At 43.3% G+C, this 17,548-nt stretch overlaps 1 protein-coding gene across 1 annotated transcript in view; it reads right to left on the reverse strand.

Annotated features, from left to right (window-relative positions):
- Positions 1 to 1,931: 1,931 nt before the first annotated feature.
- LOC122554940 (cell division cycle protein 20 homolog) overlaps positions 1,932 to 17,548 on the reverse strand; it is a 65,562-nt gene continuing 49,945 nt past the window's right edge. The window contains exon 8 of the mRNA XM_043700385.1: positions 1,932 to 2,092. Coding sequence (XP_043556320.1) covers positions 1,932 to 2,092 — 161 coding nt within the window. The remainder of the gene's footprint in view (positions 2,093 to 17,548) is intronic.

The raw sequence follows: 17,548 nt of genomic DNA on the forward strand, positions 1-17,548 counted from the left end.
TCAATTCCCGCCTCAGGCGACTGACTGTGTGGAGTTTGCACATTCTCCCCGTGTCTGCGTGGGTTTCCTCCGGGTGCCCCAGTTTCCTCCCACAGTCCAAAGATGTGCAGGTCAGGTGAATTGGCCATGCTAAATTGCCCGTAGTGTTAGGTAAGGGGTAAATGTAGGGGTATGGGTGGGTTACACTTCGGCGGGTCGGTGTGGACTTATTGGGCCGAAGAGCCTGTATCCACACTGTAATGTAATGTAATCTAATCTAATCAGTGGCTTTGCAGCTGATAACTGAGTGAGCTATCCAGGTCTTAAATTTTTGACCTGGCAGATTGGGAGTATGACAAGTGGACAGTGGGCCAATACTGGAGAGACACCTTCTTGACCTTGCTGTCCCAAACTATTAGCTGCAGATGCACCTATCAGTGACCATATTGGCAGGAGTGACCGCATAGTGTTCTTGAAGAGACAATATCCTCTTCTAAAATGAGGAAATATTCCATAATATTGTGAGACACTATCACTATCCACAATGGGAGAGACGCAGAATAGTTCTAGCAGCACATATTTGCCATCCGTGAGCTGCTGGAGGCTATTGGTAGAAATGCTGGAATTGTATTTCACCACAATATGCAATTCCTATGCCTGATATAACCATTATCATCAATTCAGAGGACTAATCATGAGGCATGTAGGAAAGCATGCAAGGAGCAGCAAGAGGTTTATCTGAAAATGAGGTGCCAACATAATAAAGCAAATCAAAGGACTACATGCAGGTTAAACAATGGAACACAATGATAGAACCAGAACTAGGAGATCCCAAAGCCAAAAGATCAGATTAAAGTTCAGTGGTCCTGCCACACCTAATTGTGAATGGTCATGGCCAATTGAACATCAAAGGGGAGGAGGAGGAGACTCCATGAATGTCCTCATCCTCATTGATGGGGAAGCCTAGCATATCAGTGCATTATGATCCCCACAGATATGAAAAGTGAATTGGTGCCTTAAACACAGTTAGTTGGCTGGTTAGGAGTTAGTCTGGGACACAGCCTTTACTGCCATTCTATGGAAGCTTGTTTGAGGCGAAGCCTTGGCCCAAAAAAAGGTGAGGATTATGATAAAAAAGGCAAAATCTGTGGAGGAGTGTTCCAGACTGGATTGTACTTGTCCCTAGCTTGCTGGCATCAAATGGCATGCTGAGCCAAGTAATCCCTTGATTACTTGAGACACCAAAATCTGTCTCTCGCAGTCTTAAATTTATTCAATGATGGATGATCCATAATTTTCTGGAATAGAGAATTCCAAAGATGCACAAACCTAATTTTTTCCTCAACCCTCATGAATGATCAATCCCTTGAGCTGAGACAGTGACCCCATGGTTAAAATTCCCAGGCAGCGGAAACAAATCTCTCAGCATCCACCCTATAAAGTCATTATAGAATCTTGTATGTTTCAATGAGATTGCCTCTCATTCTGCTAAATTCCAAAGAATATAGACCCAGTTTACTCAAATTGTCATCATAGGGCAGATCTCTCACCTCAGATGCCAATTTAGTGAATCTTTGTTCTAATGCATCCAGTGCAAATAATCCTTCCTTAAATATGGAGACAAAAACTGCATACTATATTCTAGCTTTAGTTTCACTAAAACCTTAAACAATTGTGCCAAGACTTCTTTATTCCTGAAATCTGATTCCTTTACAGTGTAGGCCAACATATCACTTGCCTTCTAAATTGCAGACTGTGCCTATAGGCTAACTTTCCAAATTCCTTGTACAAATATAGACAGTCTCTCTGAATATTAATATTGACATCTTTCAAGAAACACTGTTTCAATACTATCACAGCAGATACTTTACACCAAAGATTCAAGGGTGACAGATTTCAAAAGCAATATTTTTGAAACAGCAATGTCTATTGTAGTGCTTTGCTCCTCACAGTCAGTATTGTGAAGCCTCACCACTGATCGCCTGTTTTACATCCAGCTTCTGTTCACTGGCAGTGCCACAGTTCCATAAACAAACTGTTTCATCAGCTGCTGCTGAAAACACTACACTGTCATCAGGACTGGATGCCAGATGCAGAACTCTCCCTCTGTGACCTGTAAAAGAGAATACACACATTAACAATGATACCATCTTTATTTCACGAGTGAGTTCGCTAGATCAGCCCAAATCACAGCATAGAGGACAAATTATAAAACTAAAATAGATATTTTTGAACAATAAAAGAATTAAGGTCTATGGTGGGTGGAGGGATAAGTGGAGCTGAGGCCACAAAAAGATCAGCCATGATCTTATTGAATAGCAGAGCAGGCTTGAAGGGCCAGATGGCCTCCTCCTGCTGCTGGTTCTGATATTCTTATTGGCTTGGTTTGATGCATCTGCATTTCCTTATGAACTTAGGTTCACTGGCATCCCAATAGAAACTAAAATAGCTTTGCCTTTGGCTCTCTAGGGACATCCAAAATATTAAAAATTATGTTTCAAAATTTCTCACATTCAAAAGATTGTATGACACATAAAATGTGGAAAAAACTAGTTCCTAGATAACGCTACAAGTTGAAACATCAGTCGGAATCTTGCTGAGGTGTTGGAAGTTGGTGAGAGACTCTGTTGCCTCTTCAGGAAAGGCCTGCTGAACATAAAATCAATTAGGAATGAGCAAGGCCACCAGCAGACCTATGCCTGGAATTAGATCAAAGGGAAGGGAATCCCAAGCAGGCATATCATACTCAGCAAAGCCATACAGTAAGTTGTGGCTTTTTTTGAAACAGCATTTCGGATCACCAAGGGCTAAGGTGGAAGGTAAGCGATTTGTTGGGGAAGGATTGTAAGGGTTAGAGATCATAAGAGAATGATAGGGAATTCAGACACAACACCAGGGCGTGGCTCTCAGTGGGCAACTCCTTGCCAAATATCCAGTCCACCCATCAGGACCTGATTGCTTTTGATCAGGGGACTTCAAGCCCATTGCTGATAAGCTGCACACACTGGTTAATTTATGAGGCACATTGCATGGAGACAGACCCACTTGTACAAGGGTAAGTCATGAAGGAAATGGAGCTAACGCTCACAAATAGTCCTTAATTCAGGGCCTCAGTTGATTGCAGGGCAAGAAGATCAAGTTTGGGTCTTTCTGTCCCAAAATTAATTTCTGGTGGAGGTGGGAAAGTGGCAGGGTTCAGTTATGATACCTCTCCACCTCATTAAGTTGCCTTCCTGCCTCCAAATGCTTCCGGGATAACAAGACTCCACCCAATTTCTCAATATCCCTGCCAGGATCTTAAATAAAATATAGAACTGTGGAAGCTGGAAACAAAAACTAAAATTGCTGGAGAAACTCAGCAGGTCTGGCAACATCTGTAGAGAGAAAGCAGAGTTAATGTTTCGATTCCAGTGACCCTTCTTCAGAACATCCCTAACATCTCTCAGAATCTATTCTATTTCATTAAGATCTGCTCTCATTCTTCTAAATTCTTATAGGTATTGATCAAACCCAAGGAGCCAAGAAGCTGCTGAGCAGGAGGCTGAAAAGAAAATACAAGAGTTCTGTGCGATTGAAAAACAGAAAAATTGTAATGAAAATAGTAAGTGCTCACAAACATAATGGGCTTCCTAGTTCTGGAGAGAGAGTGAAATATAGTAGTAGTAACCAAAGTACTACAGGGCTGGTCTCCCATTAGAGGGAGATGACTGCTGGTGTATTTCACCTGAGGGTCAGCATGTCTCAGGTGAAGGGCAAGTTCAAGAACATAAGATCTTATTGGTGACCTCAGCCAATGTGAGATTTGAACCCACAATGTTGGCATCACTCTACTAACCAGCCATCCAGCCAATTGAACTAATTGACTCTTAATAGTCCCAAAAAAAGAGTACATCATAAGTAAATGGGGTAATAGTGTGGTGATATGTGGATTAGTTATCAAAATATCAGATTAATGCTCCAGGAACATGGCATGGCAGCTGCTGGAATTTAAATTCAGTAACAATCTGGAGTTGAAAGCTGGCCTTAGCAATCAAGTTTGTACATTTCTTTTAGGGAAGAAAATCAACTGTCCTTATTCAGTCAGGTCTACATGTAAGTCCAGATCCACAGCAACTTTCTGTTTGTTGCTCAGCTCTGAATTGGCCTTGCAAACTATTCAATTCAAGGACAGTTAGGATCGGCAACAAATACTGGCCTTGTCAAAGAATTCAAACAAACGAATGTTAATATTAACGCACCTTTCAATGATCAATACCGATGAAAAACCTGCGCTGAAAAACTTAAGCCTTAATTTCTGTTTATAAATACAATTGATCTGATGTGTTTTCAGCACTTAGTGCACTTTTGATGCAGATTTTCTCATATTTCTTTTACTTTCATCAAGACACTTCACAAAAAAAATTGTGCAAGCCTGCAGGCATATTGCATTAGATGTGAAAGGAAAACATTGTGAGCATACCACTGATGGTAACTTCACACCTCATGCCCAATTGTGCTTGAACTCACTTTGCACTCAAAATTACATTTTGCAATTCATTTTGCTGCTGAACTGACTTTACTTTGCATTGATGTAAACTGTATAGCTAAACCATGAAACTGAACTTAGCACAGGTTTCCATTTATGATATTAACTTTATTACCTTTAAAGTTAGGCCATTTCCAAAACACTATGCAAAATCTGGTTAGCCCACTGATCCCAAATGTATTGCACCTCATTTACCACAGATTGGTGAGCTGCAGACATTCCCAGCACCTTCTTGGACACCTTGTTAATGAACAACTTTTGAATGTGTGGCCACAGTATCATTTCGCATTGGCCCTCAGACAAGGAAAGCAACTTGGAAAGGACCTGGTATAATCAACGGGATCAAGTAGATGTTTGAAAGTGAATGGGAGGGGTTGTTGGATGCCTGAAGAATGACTAAGACTGCAGACAAAATAGAGATTTCACAGTGGGACGTGTGCAGCGAGTGGTGGCCAACAGTGGGTTTATCAGAAAGTTACAGCAATAATCACAGGGAGCTCCATCTACACCTAGATTGGAAAAATTAGGTAGACAGAGATTGCCTAAATGAAGAGCTGGTAGAATGTGGATAGTTTCTTGTAACAGCACATTCTGGGACCAATCCACATTGTAGGTATTCTCTGATTCTATGAGACAGCAGCTGGATCAAACATAGTATGGTGCATGAGTTAGATTTAATTAATGATCTCATACAGAAAAGGTGCTCCCAAGTAGCAGCAGTCAGATTCAAGGAGAGAAGTGTGTGTTGAAGACTAGTATTTTAAACTTAAATAAGGGAAACTATGAAGGCACGAAAACAGAGTTAGCTGAAGTAAAATGTTAAATTAGGTTAAGAATCAGTCAATAGAGAAGCAGGCACATAAGGGGATATTCAGAATGCATAAAATAAATATATTCAAATGAGAATTAATAATTCAAAGGAAGCACTAGCTTTCGGAGTGCTCCAAAAGCTAGTGCTTCTAATTAAACCTGTTGGACTATATACTGGTGTTGTGTGATTTTTAACTTTCTACACCCCAGTTCAACACCAGCATCTCCAAATCATAATTCAAAGGCGATGACTCACCATCAATGGTAAACTAAAAAAAGTCAAGATAGTATTAAAGTTAAAGAAAAATTATATAACTGCACAAAGATGAGATATAGGTCAGAAGACTGGACAAAATATAAATCTAATGTATAACAAAAAGTAAAAAATTAGAACACAAGAGAAAGCTAGCCAGATTATACATATCTTATATATGTGAATGAAAACACATAGTAGAAGCTTCTATGAAAACAAGAAGGCTTAACAAAGTTAACATTGGTACATTTCATTATGTTTTTTCATGGGATATTTGGAAGGTACTGTCTTGATGAGTTGCTGTAGTGCATCTTGTAAATAGTAGACACTGCTGCTATTGTGTGCCAGTGGAAAAGTAGTGAAGGGAGTCGGATGAAATATCAATCAAGCAAATTACTTTGACCGGATGATGTCAAGAGTCTTGAGCATTTTTGGACTCATCCAGGCAAGTAGGAAGTATTCCATCATAATCTTGACTTGGGGCTTCTAGATGCTGCAAAGGGACTATGCAGTCAGGAGGTGAGCTACTTGCCAAAGAATTGCTAGCCTCTAAGCCACTGCCATGACCATAATATTTACATGGCTAATCCAGTCAGGTTTTGATCAATAGTAACCCCCAGACTGTTGAAAACGGGGATTCAATCATTCTAATTCCATTGAAGATCAAGATGTAATGGCAAGATTCCCTCTTGCTGGACATAGTTATTGTCTGACACTCATATGGCACAATTGTTAGATGTTATTTATCAGCTCAAGCCTGAATGTCGGAGCCGGATATGAACTGTTTCAGTATCTGAGGACAGAACAATGGTGCTGAACATTGTGCAATCATTGGCGAACATCCCCACTTTTGACCTTATGATAGGGGAAAAGTCATTGGTGAATCAACTTATGATGGATGATGATCCAGGGAACCTGCAGTGATGTCCTGGAGCTGGGATGACTGACCTCCAACAGCCATGACCATCTCCCTATGTGCCAGGTATGACTCCAACCAGTGAAGTGTTTTGCTCCTGATTCTGCTTTCGAGCCATACGGCACAGAAGTGGCTTTTTGGCCCATCCACGCTGTGCCAAACTCACAATGTTAATCCAAACTTTCCAACATTTGGTCCATTGCCTTGAATATTATAAATATAGAAGGCTCACCCACATTCATTTTTAAGTTTGGGAGATTTCCCATTTCTACTACTATCCGTGTATTCCAGATTCAGACCACCTTCTGGGTAGAAAGAATTCCGCAAATCCCCTTTAAATATTGCCTTTCACCTTAAAATTGTGCCTCCTCGTTATTGACCCTTCAACAGAAGATGCTTGTAGTCCACCTTGTTCATGCTCCTCATAATCTTATACACCTCAATCAGCTCCCCCTCAGCCTTCCCTATTTCAACGAAAACAACCAAACCTATCCAGCCTCTCTGCATGGCTAAAATTGTCCCACACAGGCAACATTGTGGTGAATCTCCTCTGCACCCTCTGCAGTGCAATCACATCCTTCCTACAGATCAGCAACCAGAACCGCGCACAGTACTCCAGTTATGGTCTAATCAAAGTTTTGTACATCTTCAACACGACCTGCCTCCTTTTATAATCTATGCCACAACTGATAAAGGCGACCTTCCCATATGCCTTTTTAACCATCCTATTAATTTATCCGGTCACCCGCAGCGTTCTGTGCACCCCAAGATTCCGCTATTCCTGTGAGCTTCCTGGTGTCCTGCTATTCATTGAGTACTGCCTTGTCTTGTTACTTCTTCAAAAGGCATCACCTCATACTTATGAGGGTTAAGTTCCATTTGCCACTGATCTGCCCATCTGATCAATGCATTTATGCCCTCATATAACTGTCACTTTCCTCCTCACTGTTAATCACCCTGCCAAACTTCATGTCATCCACAGATTTACAGAACATCCCTCCTACATTCTCATTTTTATGATTTATATATATATTGATCCTTATGGTAGGCCAGTGAACACCGGCTTCCAGTCACACAGCCTTCTACCATTACCCTCTGTCTCCAATCACTAAGTCAATTTTGGATCTAATTTACCCTGTATCTTATATGCTTCTCCTTTTTTATCAGTCTCCAATGTGAAACCTCATCAAAGGCTTTGCTGAAATCCATATAAACTACACCAACTGCACTACCATCATCTACACACCTGATCACCTCCTCGAAAAAGTCAATCACATCTGTTCAGCATGGCCTAGCTCTGACAAACAGAGGGTGCTGGAAAAGCACAGCAGGTCAGGCAGCATTCAAGGAGCAGGGAAATCAACGTTTCGGGCATAAGCCCTTCATTAGGAATGAGGCTTGTGGGCCGGAGGTGGGGGGTGGGGCACTGGGAGATAGGTAACTGGGAATACAATAGGTAAATGAAGGTGAGGGAGAAGGTGATAGGTTGGAGAGGAGGCTGGAGCAGATAAGTGAGAAAGACAATGGGCAAGTTTAGAGGGTAGTGCTGAGTTGGAGGCTTAGGACTGGGATAACGTAGTGGGGAGGGAAATGAGGAAACTGCTGAAATCCACATTAATCCTGTGTGGTTGCAGTGTCCCAAGGTGGAAGAAGAGGTGTTTTTCCTCCAGGCCTCAATGGTTGGGATTAGGTGATGGAGGAAGCCCAGGACCTGCATGTCCTTGATGGACTAGGAGGGGGAGGTTTACTTTCCATATTTATTAGAAGGTCTCACAATAATTTTTTAATATAGTTTGTATGAAACTAAGAGCAGAAATAGACCACTCCATCCTTCAGACCTGCTTTACCATTCAATAGGATCATGGCTGATCCTCTATCTCAATGTCATATTCCCACGTACCACCATCATGAAATTGATTGAATAACTTGAGCTGCCACTGAAAATATTTTGTGTAAAAAATATATCTTGGGATTGTTTTATTTAAGGGCACCAAGCACAATATTTCAAACACAGGTTTTCTGCTGCAATTAAAATATGACAGTTTGATGTCCATGTGTTTGATTAAACAGGTGCCTTTTAATTCTTTATTGTACTTTTTCCTATGTGTACACACCAAAAAATTTCACACAACAAATCATGATAAAAGAATACTAAATGTTACTTCCCTTCTCTTTACCAAATTGATAATTTATTAACACTGTAAGTACAACATAAAGCCTCTGATGTCAGTACTCCAAATTAATGTGAAAGTAAATTGATAACTTTACCTAGGAGTACAGCTATAAGACTATCTCATATATAAAATATATACACTTTGAATCGCTCATACTTTTTGGCTGACAATAATGTTTTAATTCAATAATAGTCACAGCAACTAATGGCTATAATATGTACTGGGAGCTCTAAAAATTGGCAGAATCACTAATACTGCACAAGTATATTTACACAGAATAATTTATCTGTCATAGAGTCATAGAGATGTACAGCATGGAAACAGACCCTTCGGTCCAACCCATCCATGCCGATCAGATATCCCAACCCAATCTATCCTTGGAAATGCACAATGGAACTTGGATGATGTGTTTTCACTATAAATGAATATGCAGTATTAAAGTTGAAGAGTTGAAGTGCTCAACCCCGGGGCAGTAGGGCTGGTTGGTGCTAGTGTCTCAGAGATGTTCTCTGAAACAATCTGCAAGTTGGCATCCTGTCTCCCCAATGTAGAGGAGACCACATTGGGTGCAACGGATACAGTAGATGACCTTTGTGGAAGTACAGGTAAATTTCTGTCAGATGTGGAAGGCTCCTTTGGGGTCTTGGACGGAGGTGAGGGGGGAGATGTGAGCGCAGGTTTTGCAATTCCTGCAGTAGCAGGGGAAGGTGCCAGGAGTGGGGTGAGGGCTGATGGGGGGCATGACTCTGACAGGGGAGCCATGGAGGGAATAATCTCTCCAGAACACTGATAGGGGTGGGAAGGGAAATACATCCCTAGTGGTGGGGTCTGTTTGTAGGTGACGGACGTGGCGGAGGATGATGCAATGTATGCGGAGGTTGATGGGGTGAAAGGTAGGACCAGGGGGGTTCTGTCCTTGATACGTTAGGAGGGGTCGGATTTAAGGTCAGACGTGCAGGAAGCGGAGGAGATGCACTGGAGGACATCATTGAACATGTGGGAGGGGAAATTGCGGTCTTTGAAGAACGCAGCAATCTGGGATTTTGTATGGTGGAATTGGACATTCTGGGAACAGATGCAGTGGAGGTGGAGGAATTTGGAATAAGGGATAGAAATTTTATAGCAGGTTGGTTGGAAGAGGTGTAGTCTAGGTAGCTGTGGGAGTCTATGGGTTTGTAGTAGATGACCGTGGTTAGTCAGTCACCGGAGACAGAGATGGAGAAGTCCAGGAAGGGGATGGAAGTGTCTGAGATGATCCAGGTGAATTTGAGGTTGGGGTGAAAGTTGTTAGTGAAATTAATGAATTGTTCATCCTCCTCATGGGAGCAGGAGGTGGCGTCGATACAGTCATCAATGTAGCAGAGGAAAAGGTGTGGGATGGTGCCAGTGTAGCAGTGATAGATGGACTGATCTACATACCCGACAAAGAGGCAGGCATAGCTGGGGTCCATGTGTGTGCCCATGGCTACCCCTTTGGTTTGGAGAAAGTGGTGGATTCAAAGGAGAAGTTGTTAAGGGTGAGGACCAGTTCAGCCAAGAGGTTGAGGGTATAAGTGGAAGGGTACTGGTTGGGACAATGTAAGAGGAAGAAATGAAGTGCTTATATGTGTAGCAGGACTGAATGTCCATGGTGAAGACAGGCATAGGGGGCTGGGGAAACAAAAGTATCAGAGGAGGTGAAGGGCATGGGTGGTGTCCCAAACATAGGTGGGGTGTTCCTGGACTAAGAGAGACAGGACAGTGTCAAGGTATGCAGAGATGAGTTCAGTGGGACAGGAGCAGGCTGAGACAATAGGTCAACTGGGGAAGTCAGGTTTCTGAATCTTCAGTAGGAGGCAGAATCGGGCGGTGCGGGATTCACGGACAATGAGGTTGGAGGCTGTGGATGGGAGATCCCCAGAGGTGATGGTTGAGCAGTTCATCAACTTCACGAACATCTTTCACCCCGACTTCAAATTCACCTGGTCAATCTCAGACACCTCCCTCCCCTTCCTGGACTTCTCCATGTTCATCACCTACCACCCCACCAACCTCCATATACAGCGTATCATCCGCCGTCATTTCCGCCACCTCCAAACGGACCCCACCACCAGGGATATATTTCCCTCCCCTCCCCTATCAGCGTTCCGAAAAGACCACTAGGCAGTGTTGGAACTCTTCATCAATAAGTATCTTAGTCAAAAAGACAATCCTGAGAATTTGGAACGTCCAAGGCCTCCATGTGAACATTGATAATTAGGGGTTTGCTCCATAATGCCAGACCAGGTTAGTAAAGGTCCTTTATCTTGCGGATGTTCAGGGTGAGCATATTCCCGAACATGACTCTGAAAAGGTGCAGCCAATGCTCTCCAGTGGGACTTCTGAGATTGCACATACGCAAGCGTTATCCTCCATGACAGGAAGATGTCATTCATTTTCTGAAATCTGTCAGTTTACTTTGTACAATGATGGAACCTTGTCTCAATCAAATCCCTCGAACTCAGCACCGCCTTCCTAACCTGCAATCTTCTTCCTGACCTCTCCGTCCCCACCCCCAATCTGGCCTATCACCCTCTCCTTGACCTCCTTCCACCTATCGCATTTCCAATGCCCCTCCCCCAAGTCCCTCCTCCCTACCTTTTATCTTAGCCTGCTGGACACATTTTCCTCATTCCTGAAGAAAGGTTCATGCCCGAACCGTCAATTCTCCTGCTCCTTGGATGTTGCCTGACCTTCTGCGCTTTTCCAGCAACACATTTTCAGCTCTGATCTCCAGCATCTGCAGTCCTCACTTTCTCCATCTCCGGTGACCGACTAACTATGGACATCTACTACAAACCCACTGACTCCCATATCTGCCTGGACTACACCTCCTCCAAACCTGCCTTCTGTAAAAACATCATCCCTTATTTCTAATTCCTCCACCTCTGCCGTACCTGTTCCCAGAATGACCAATGCCACCATAGAAATATCCAAAATGGCCTCCTTCTTCAAAGACCACAATTTCCTCCCCACATGGTCAATGATGCCTTCCAGCTCATCTCCTCCACTTCCCACACCACCGTCCTTGAACCCCAACCCTTCCAACACAACAAGGACACCTTCCACCCACTAACCTCTGCATACATCACAAGATTCCCCCACCACTTCCGCCACCTACAAACAGTCCCCACCAGCAGGGATATATTTCCCTCTTCGCCCCTATCAGCATTCCAGAGAGACCATTCCCTCCGTGAATCCCTTGTCGGGTCCACACTCCCACCAGCCCTAATCTGACTCCCAGCACCTTCCCTTGCCACCACAGGAGGTGCAAAACCTGCACCCCACACCTCTCCCTCACCTCCGTCCAAGGCCTCAAAGGGTCCTTCTACATCCAACAGACATTTACCTGTACTTCCACAAAAGTCATCAACTGTATTCGTTGTACCTGATGTGGTCTCCTCTATATCGGGGGGGACAGGACACCAATTACGGATCGTCACAGAGAACACCTCTGGGACATTTGCACCAACAAACCCCATCGCCCCCGTGGCTGAACACTTCAACTCCCTCTCCCACTCCACCAAGGACATGCAGGTCCTGGGCCTCCTCCATTGTCAAACCCAACCACCTGACGCCTGGAGGAAGAACGCCTCATCTTCAGCCATGGGACCCTGCAACCACACAGGATTAATGTGGGTTTCACCAGTTTCCTCATTTCCCCTCCCCCTACCTTATCCCAGTCCCAAGCCTCCAACCTGGCACCGCCCTTCTGACCTGTCCATTATCTTTCCCACCTATCCACTCCTGCCTCCTCTGCGACCTATCACCTCCTCCCCCACCTTCATCTACCTATTGCATTCTCAGCTACCTTTCCTCCAGTCCTACTCCCCTCCCATTTATCTCTCAGCCCTCCATCCCTGATGAGGGACTTATACCTGAAACGTCAATTCTCCTGCTCCTTGCATGCTGCCTGACCAGCTGTGCTTTTCCAGCACCACACTCTCAACTCTGATCTCCAGCATCTGCAGTCCTCACTTTCTCCTAGCTACGACAAAGCCATGCTGACTATCTCTAATGAAACCTTGCCTGTCCAAGTGGAGATGATGTGAGAGTCTGTGTAATTCTTCCAATTCCTGTAGTGCTGGGCCTATCTCTACCACTGTTCTTGAAAGTGGAACCAGACTGGCTATGCTCCTCTGGCACCTCTCCCGTGGCCAGGGATGAACTAAAAGTTTGGATCAGAGCTCCTGAAATTTATTCCCTCAGATCCCACAGAAGCCCATGATACAACTCATTCAGACTAGGGATTTCTCCATTTTTAAGCCTCTCTAAACCTCTAATACCTCTTCTCCCTGCATGCAATCTGCTCAATAACCTCGCCATACCTCTCCCCAAATTCTGTATCTACATTTTCCTTCCCTTGAGTAAAGATAGATATGAAGTACTTATTTAACACCCTAACAATTTTAATTTATAGAATCCCAAAAGTTGTGGAAACAGGCCCAACAAGTCCACACCGACCCTCTGAAAAGTAACCTACCCAGATCTGTTCCCCTACATTTATCCCTGGCTAATACATCTAACCTCGACAGCCCTGAACACAATGGGATAGCATAGCCAATTCACCAAACATGCACATCTTTGGATTGTGGGAGGAAACCGGAGCAAACCCATTTAGTCACAGGGAGAATGTACAAACTCCACAGAGACAGTCACCCAAGGCTGGAATCAAACTCAGGTTCCTAGAGCTGTGAGGCAACAGGGCTAACCACCGAGCCACTGTGCCATCCCAATGTCCTCCAACTTCACTAATGGGACCTATTCTTCCCCTGGTTATTCTCTTCCTGTTAATGAACTTATAGATTATCATGGGATTCTCCTTAATCTCACCCACCAGTGTTTTCTCATTCCCACTCTTTGCTCTCCTAATTGCTTTCTTAAGATACCCTAAACTTTCAATACTCCACTGAGGTCTCTCTTTATATGTGCTGAAAGCCAGTTTTGCGAGGGCTCTTTGATGCCACACTCAGTCAAATGCTGCCTTGATGTCAAGGGCTGTCACTTTGACCTAACCTCTGGAATTCAGCTTTCTTGTCTATGTTTGAACTGTAATGAGTTTAGTAGCTGAGTGGTCCCAGTCAAATCTGAACTGGGCATCACTCAGCAGGTTCTTCCTGAGCAAGTGCTGCTTGATAGCACTGCTGAAGACTCCTTCCATTACTTTATTGATAATCAAGAGTCGACTGATGAACTGATAATTAGCCAGGATAGATTTTTCCTACTTTTTGCTTACAGGACATACTGTTGGGTAGGTGCCAGTGTTGTTACTGCACTGGAAGAGCTTGGCTAGGGGTGCACAGTCTCCGGAGCACAAGTCTTCAGCACTATTGCCAAAATGTCACGGCCCACAACCTTTACAGTATCCAGTGCTATTGGCTATTTCTTGACATTACATGGAGTGAAGCTAGTGTATCTGTGATGCTGAGGACCTCTTGAAGATGAGAAGATGTACCACCTACTTATCACCTCAAACTGAAGATGAATGCAAATACTTCAGTCTAGTCTTTTGCACCTGTTACTCCATGCTAATGTAAATAGAGTCATAGAGATGTACAGCATGGAAACAGACCCTTCAGTCCAATCCGTCCATGCCAACCAGATATCCTCAATTAATCTAGTCCCATTTGCCAGCACTTGGCCCATATCCCTCCAAACCCTTCCTGTTCATATGCCCATCTAGATGGCTTTTAAATGTTGTAATTGTACCAGCCTCCACCACTTCCTCTGGCAGCTCATTCCATAAACGTACCACCCTCTGCATGAAAAAGTTGCCCCTTAAGTTTCTTTTAAATCTTTCCCCTCTCACCCTAAACTTATATCCTCTAGTTCTGAACTCCCCCACCCTAGGGAAAAGACCTTGTTTATTAATTCAATCCATGCCCCTCATGGTTTTATAAACCTCTATAAGGTCACCCCTTAGCCTCTGACACTCCAGGGAAAGCTGCCCCAGACTATTCACCCTCTCTCTATAGCTCAAACCCACCAACCCTGGCAACATTCTTGTAAATCTTTTCTGCACCTTTTCAAGTTTCACAACATTCTCCAATATGAGGGAGACCAGAATTGCACAGAATATTCCAAACATTCTTAAACCATTAAGGTGGTATTCAGATCAAATTTGGAAGTCCTGCCCATATCAGTCTGTCCGAAATGAGTGGGCCTTCTGTACAGGTAGTTCTGGGATTATGTGCATTTCAGCAGCTCGATTTGGCTATAATGTCACGGAAGAATTAGGTATTTTTGAGAACACTTATCTTTCCAGAAGAGATTGGTTTGCGCACTTCGTTGTGTGCATGTGCTGATGTCCGTGCCATTCTGCACATGGGCCATGTGTGCTCCAGCCTTTATGCTGTTCTGCACATGCACCAATGTCAGCTACCGACAGAGCAGCTTTCTGTGAGATGTATTGTCCAGAGAGCAGCTTTCTTACAATTTTTAAATGTACTGAGTTAAATTTACTTTTGTTTCATTAATAAATATGATTTCAACCTTCATTCAGGCTGTGCTATACTTTGCATTAAACTTTTGGGTGATTTTTGAGCAACCGTGGGTGATATTTTTTGCCGGTCTGCCCCAACCCCATTATTCCTGTCGGCCCCATTATTTCTGAAAAGCGAGGTTTCACTGGAATGCAACTATGGCTTTAGGAGAACTACCTGTATGTATGCCCTGCCTGCTGTTGTGCTGTCTCATGGTCAGTACGTGAATATACCTTGAAGAGATATTCTCATGATATCCTCACCATCTTATAGCATCTAATATGAAGGTATAAATGTCTTGGACTCTACCTAAACTCAGATCATGACGTACTGATGAAAGCATGTACTCTTCGTAACAGAATAGCTTGATGTTAGCCCAGACACAATATGTCTCTAAATGCAATATCTTGTATATATTAGTGAACTGTAATATGTACCTGTTTATTCTTCAATATATGTTACTCATGTCCCACTTTCTTACGTTATGATCGATAACACAAGCACATTCACATCAGATAAAATGACCCTGCTGGAGGTAAAACTCACATCATGATTAACAGTAGTGTCCATCTATGAAAAATGTCTTCGATTTCAGTGGCAAATGCTTTGAAACCTAAGATCAATTAGATTACAGCTCTGAATATCAAAGTAACAATCAGTAACAAAGTGACAATCAGTAACCTTATGTATTGTGAGTTCAGATCTGTAGATAAGACAAGCCAAGATCCAGACCTATCTTATTTCTGATTAAAACCTAATTTCTTTCATGTCAGAAGAGCTGTCACACTTTAAAGAAAGGAACCCATCTGCTTGCAGTTCTGATTACAAAGCTGGCCAAAAAAACAAAGCATTGAAACACCACAAATTGGTTATCTACGCTAATAAGCATTATCGTGTCCAGCCATCAGACAACCACATGTTAATTATATGTTTCATGATGTTGTTAGAGCACACAACAGTACAGGACAGGAACAGGCCCTGTGGCCCACATGTCTGTGCCATTCTAAATGACACCATCTGCCTGCACGTGGTCCCTATCCCTCTATTCTCTGCCTGTTCCTGTGCCTGTCCAAATGCCTTTAAAATGTTGCTATTGTGTTTGCTTCCACCACCTCTTCTGGCAGCACATTCTAGGCATCTTCCATTTTATGTAAAAAAACTTGCCTTGTACATCTTTAAACTTTCCTTCTCTCACCTTAACCCTCTGACCCCTAGAATTTCACATTTCCACCTTGGGAAAAAGACTCCTACTATCCACCCTATCCATGCCTCTCTTAATTTCATAAATATCTATCAGATCACCCCTTGGCCTCCAATGCTTGAGTGAAAACAATCAAAGTGTGTTCAACCTCACCTTATAGTTAATACATTTCAATCCAGGTAACATCCTGCACCCTTTCCAAAGCTTCCACATCCTTCCTTTAGTGTGATGACCAAAACTGCACACAATACTCCAAATGTGGCCCAACAAACGTTTTACACAGATTTATTTTATTTATTCATTCATGCTTCGTGGCCATTGCTGGTTGGCCAGTACGTATTGCCCGTCCCTAGTTGCCCTTGAGAAGGTGGTGGTGAGCTGCCTTCTTGAACTGCTGCAGTCCACCTGCTGTGAGTTGACCCACAATGCCATTAGGGAGGGAATTCCAGGATTTTGACCCAGCAACAGTGGAGGAATGGTAACTTATTTCCATATATTTCCATAACATATAATTATAATTAGCAGGAGAATCAACATTTCAGGCATAGCCCTTCATCAGGATGAAGGGCTAATGCCTGAAAGGTTGACTCTCCCGCTGCTCGGATGCTGCTTGACTGGCTGTGCTTTTCCAGCATCACACTCTTCAACCCTGATCTTCAGCAGCTACAGTCCTTACTTTCTCCCAATATAGTCCAAGTCAGGATGGTGGGCAGCTTAGAGGACAACTTGCAGGTGGTGGAGTTTCCATGTATCTGTTGCCCTTTTCCTTCTAGATGGGGGATGTTGGGAGTTTGGAAAGAGCCATCTTAAGATCTTTTGTGAATTTCTGCAGTGTGTCTTGTAGATGGCACACACTGCTGCTACTGAGTTGCAATATGACTTGCCAATTTTTATACTCAATGCATCAACCAATGAAGGTAAGCATGCTAAATGACTTCTTTACTGCCTTATCCACTGTGTTGCCACTTTCTGGAAGCTATGGACTTGCACCCCACCTTCCCTCTGTATATCAATTCTCCTAAAGGTCGTACCATTTACTGTATACTTTCATCTTGCAATTGACCTCCCAAAATACATCACCTCACATTGTCCGGATTAAGCTCCATCCTCCGTCATTTCCGCCACCTCCAAACAGACCCCACCACCAGAGATATATTTCTCTCCCCACCCCTATCAGCGTTCCAGAGAGA

The sequence above is a fragment of the Chiloscyllium plagiosum genome, chromosome 1 (genome assembly GCF_004010195.1).
Source record: "Chiloscyllium plagiosum isolate BGI_BamShark_2017 chromosome 1, ASM401019v2, whole genome shotgun sequence".
NCBI classification, from domain to species: domain Eukaryota; kingdom Metazoa; phylum Chordata; class Chondrichthyes; order Orectolobiformes; family Hemiscylliidae; genus Chiloscyllium; species Chiloscyllium plagiosum.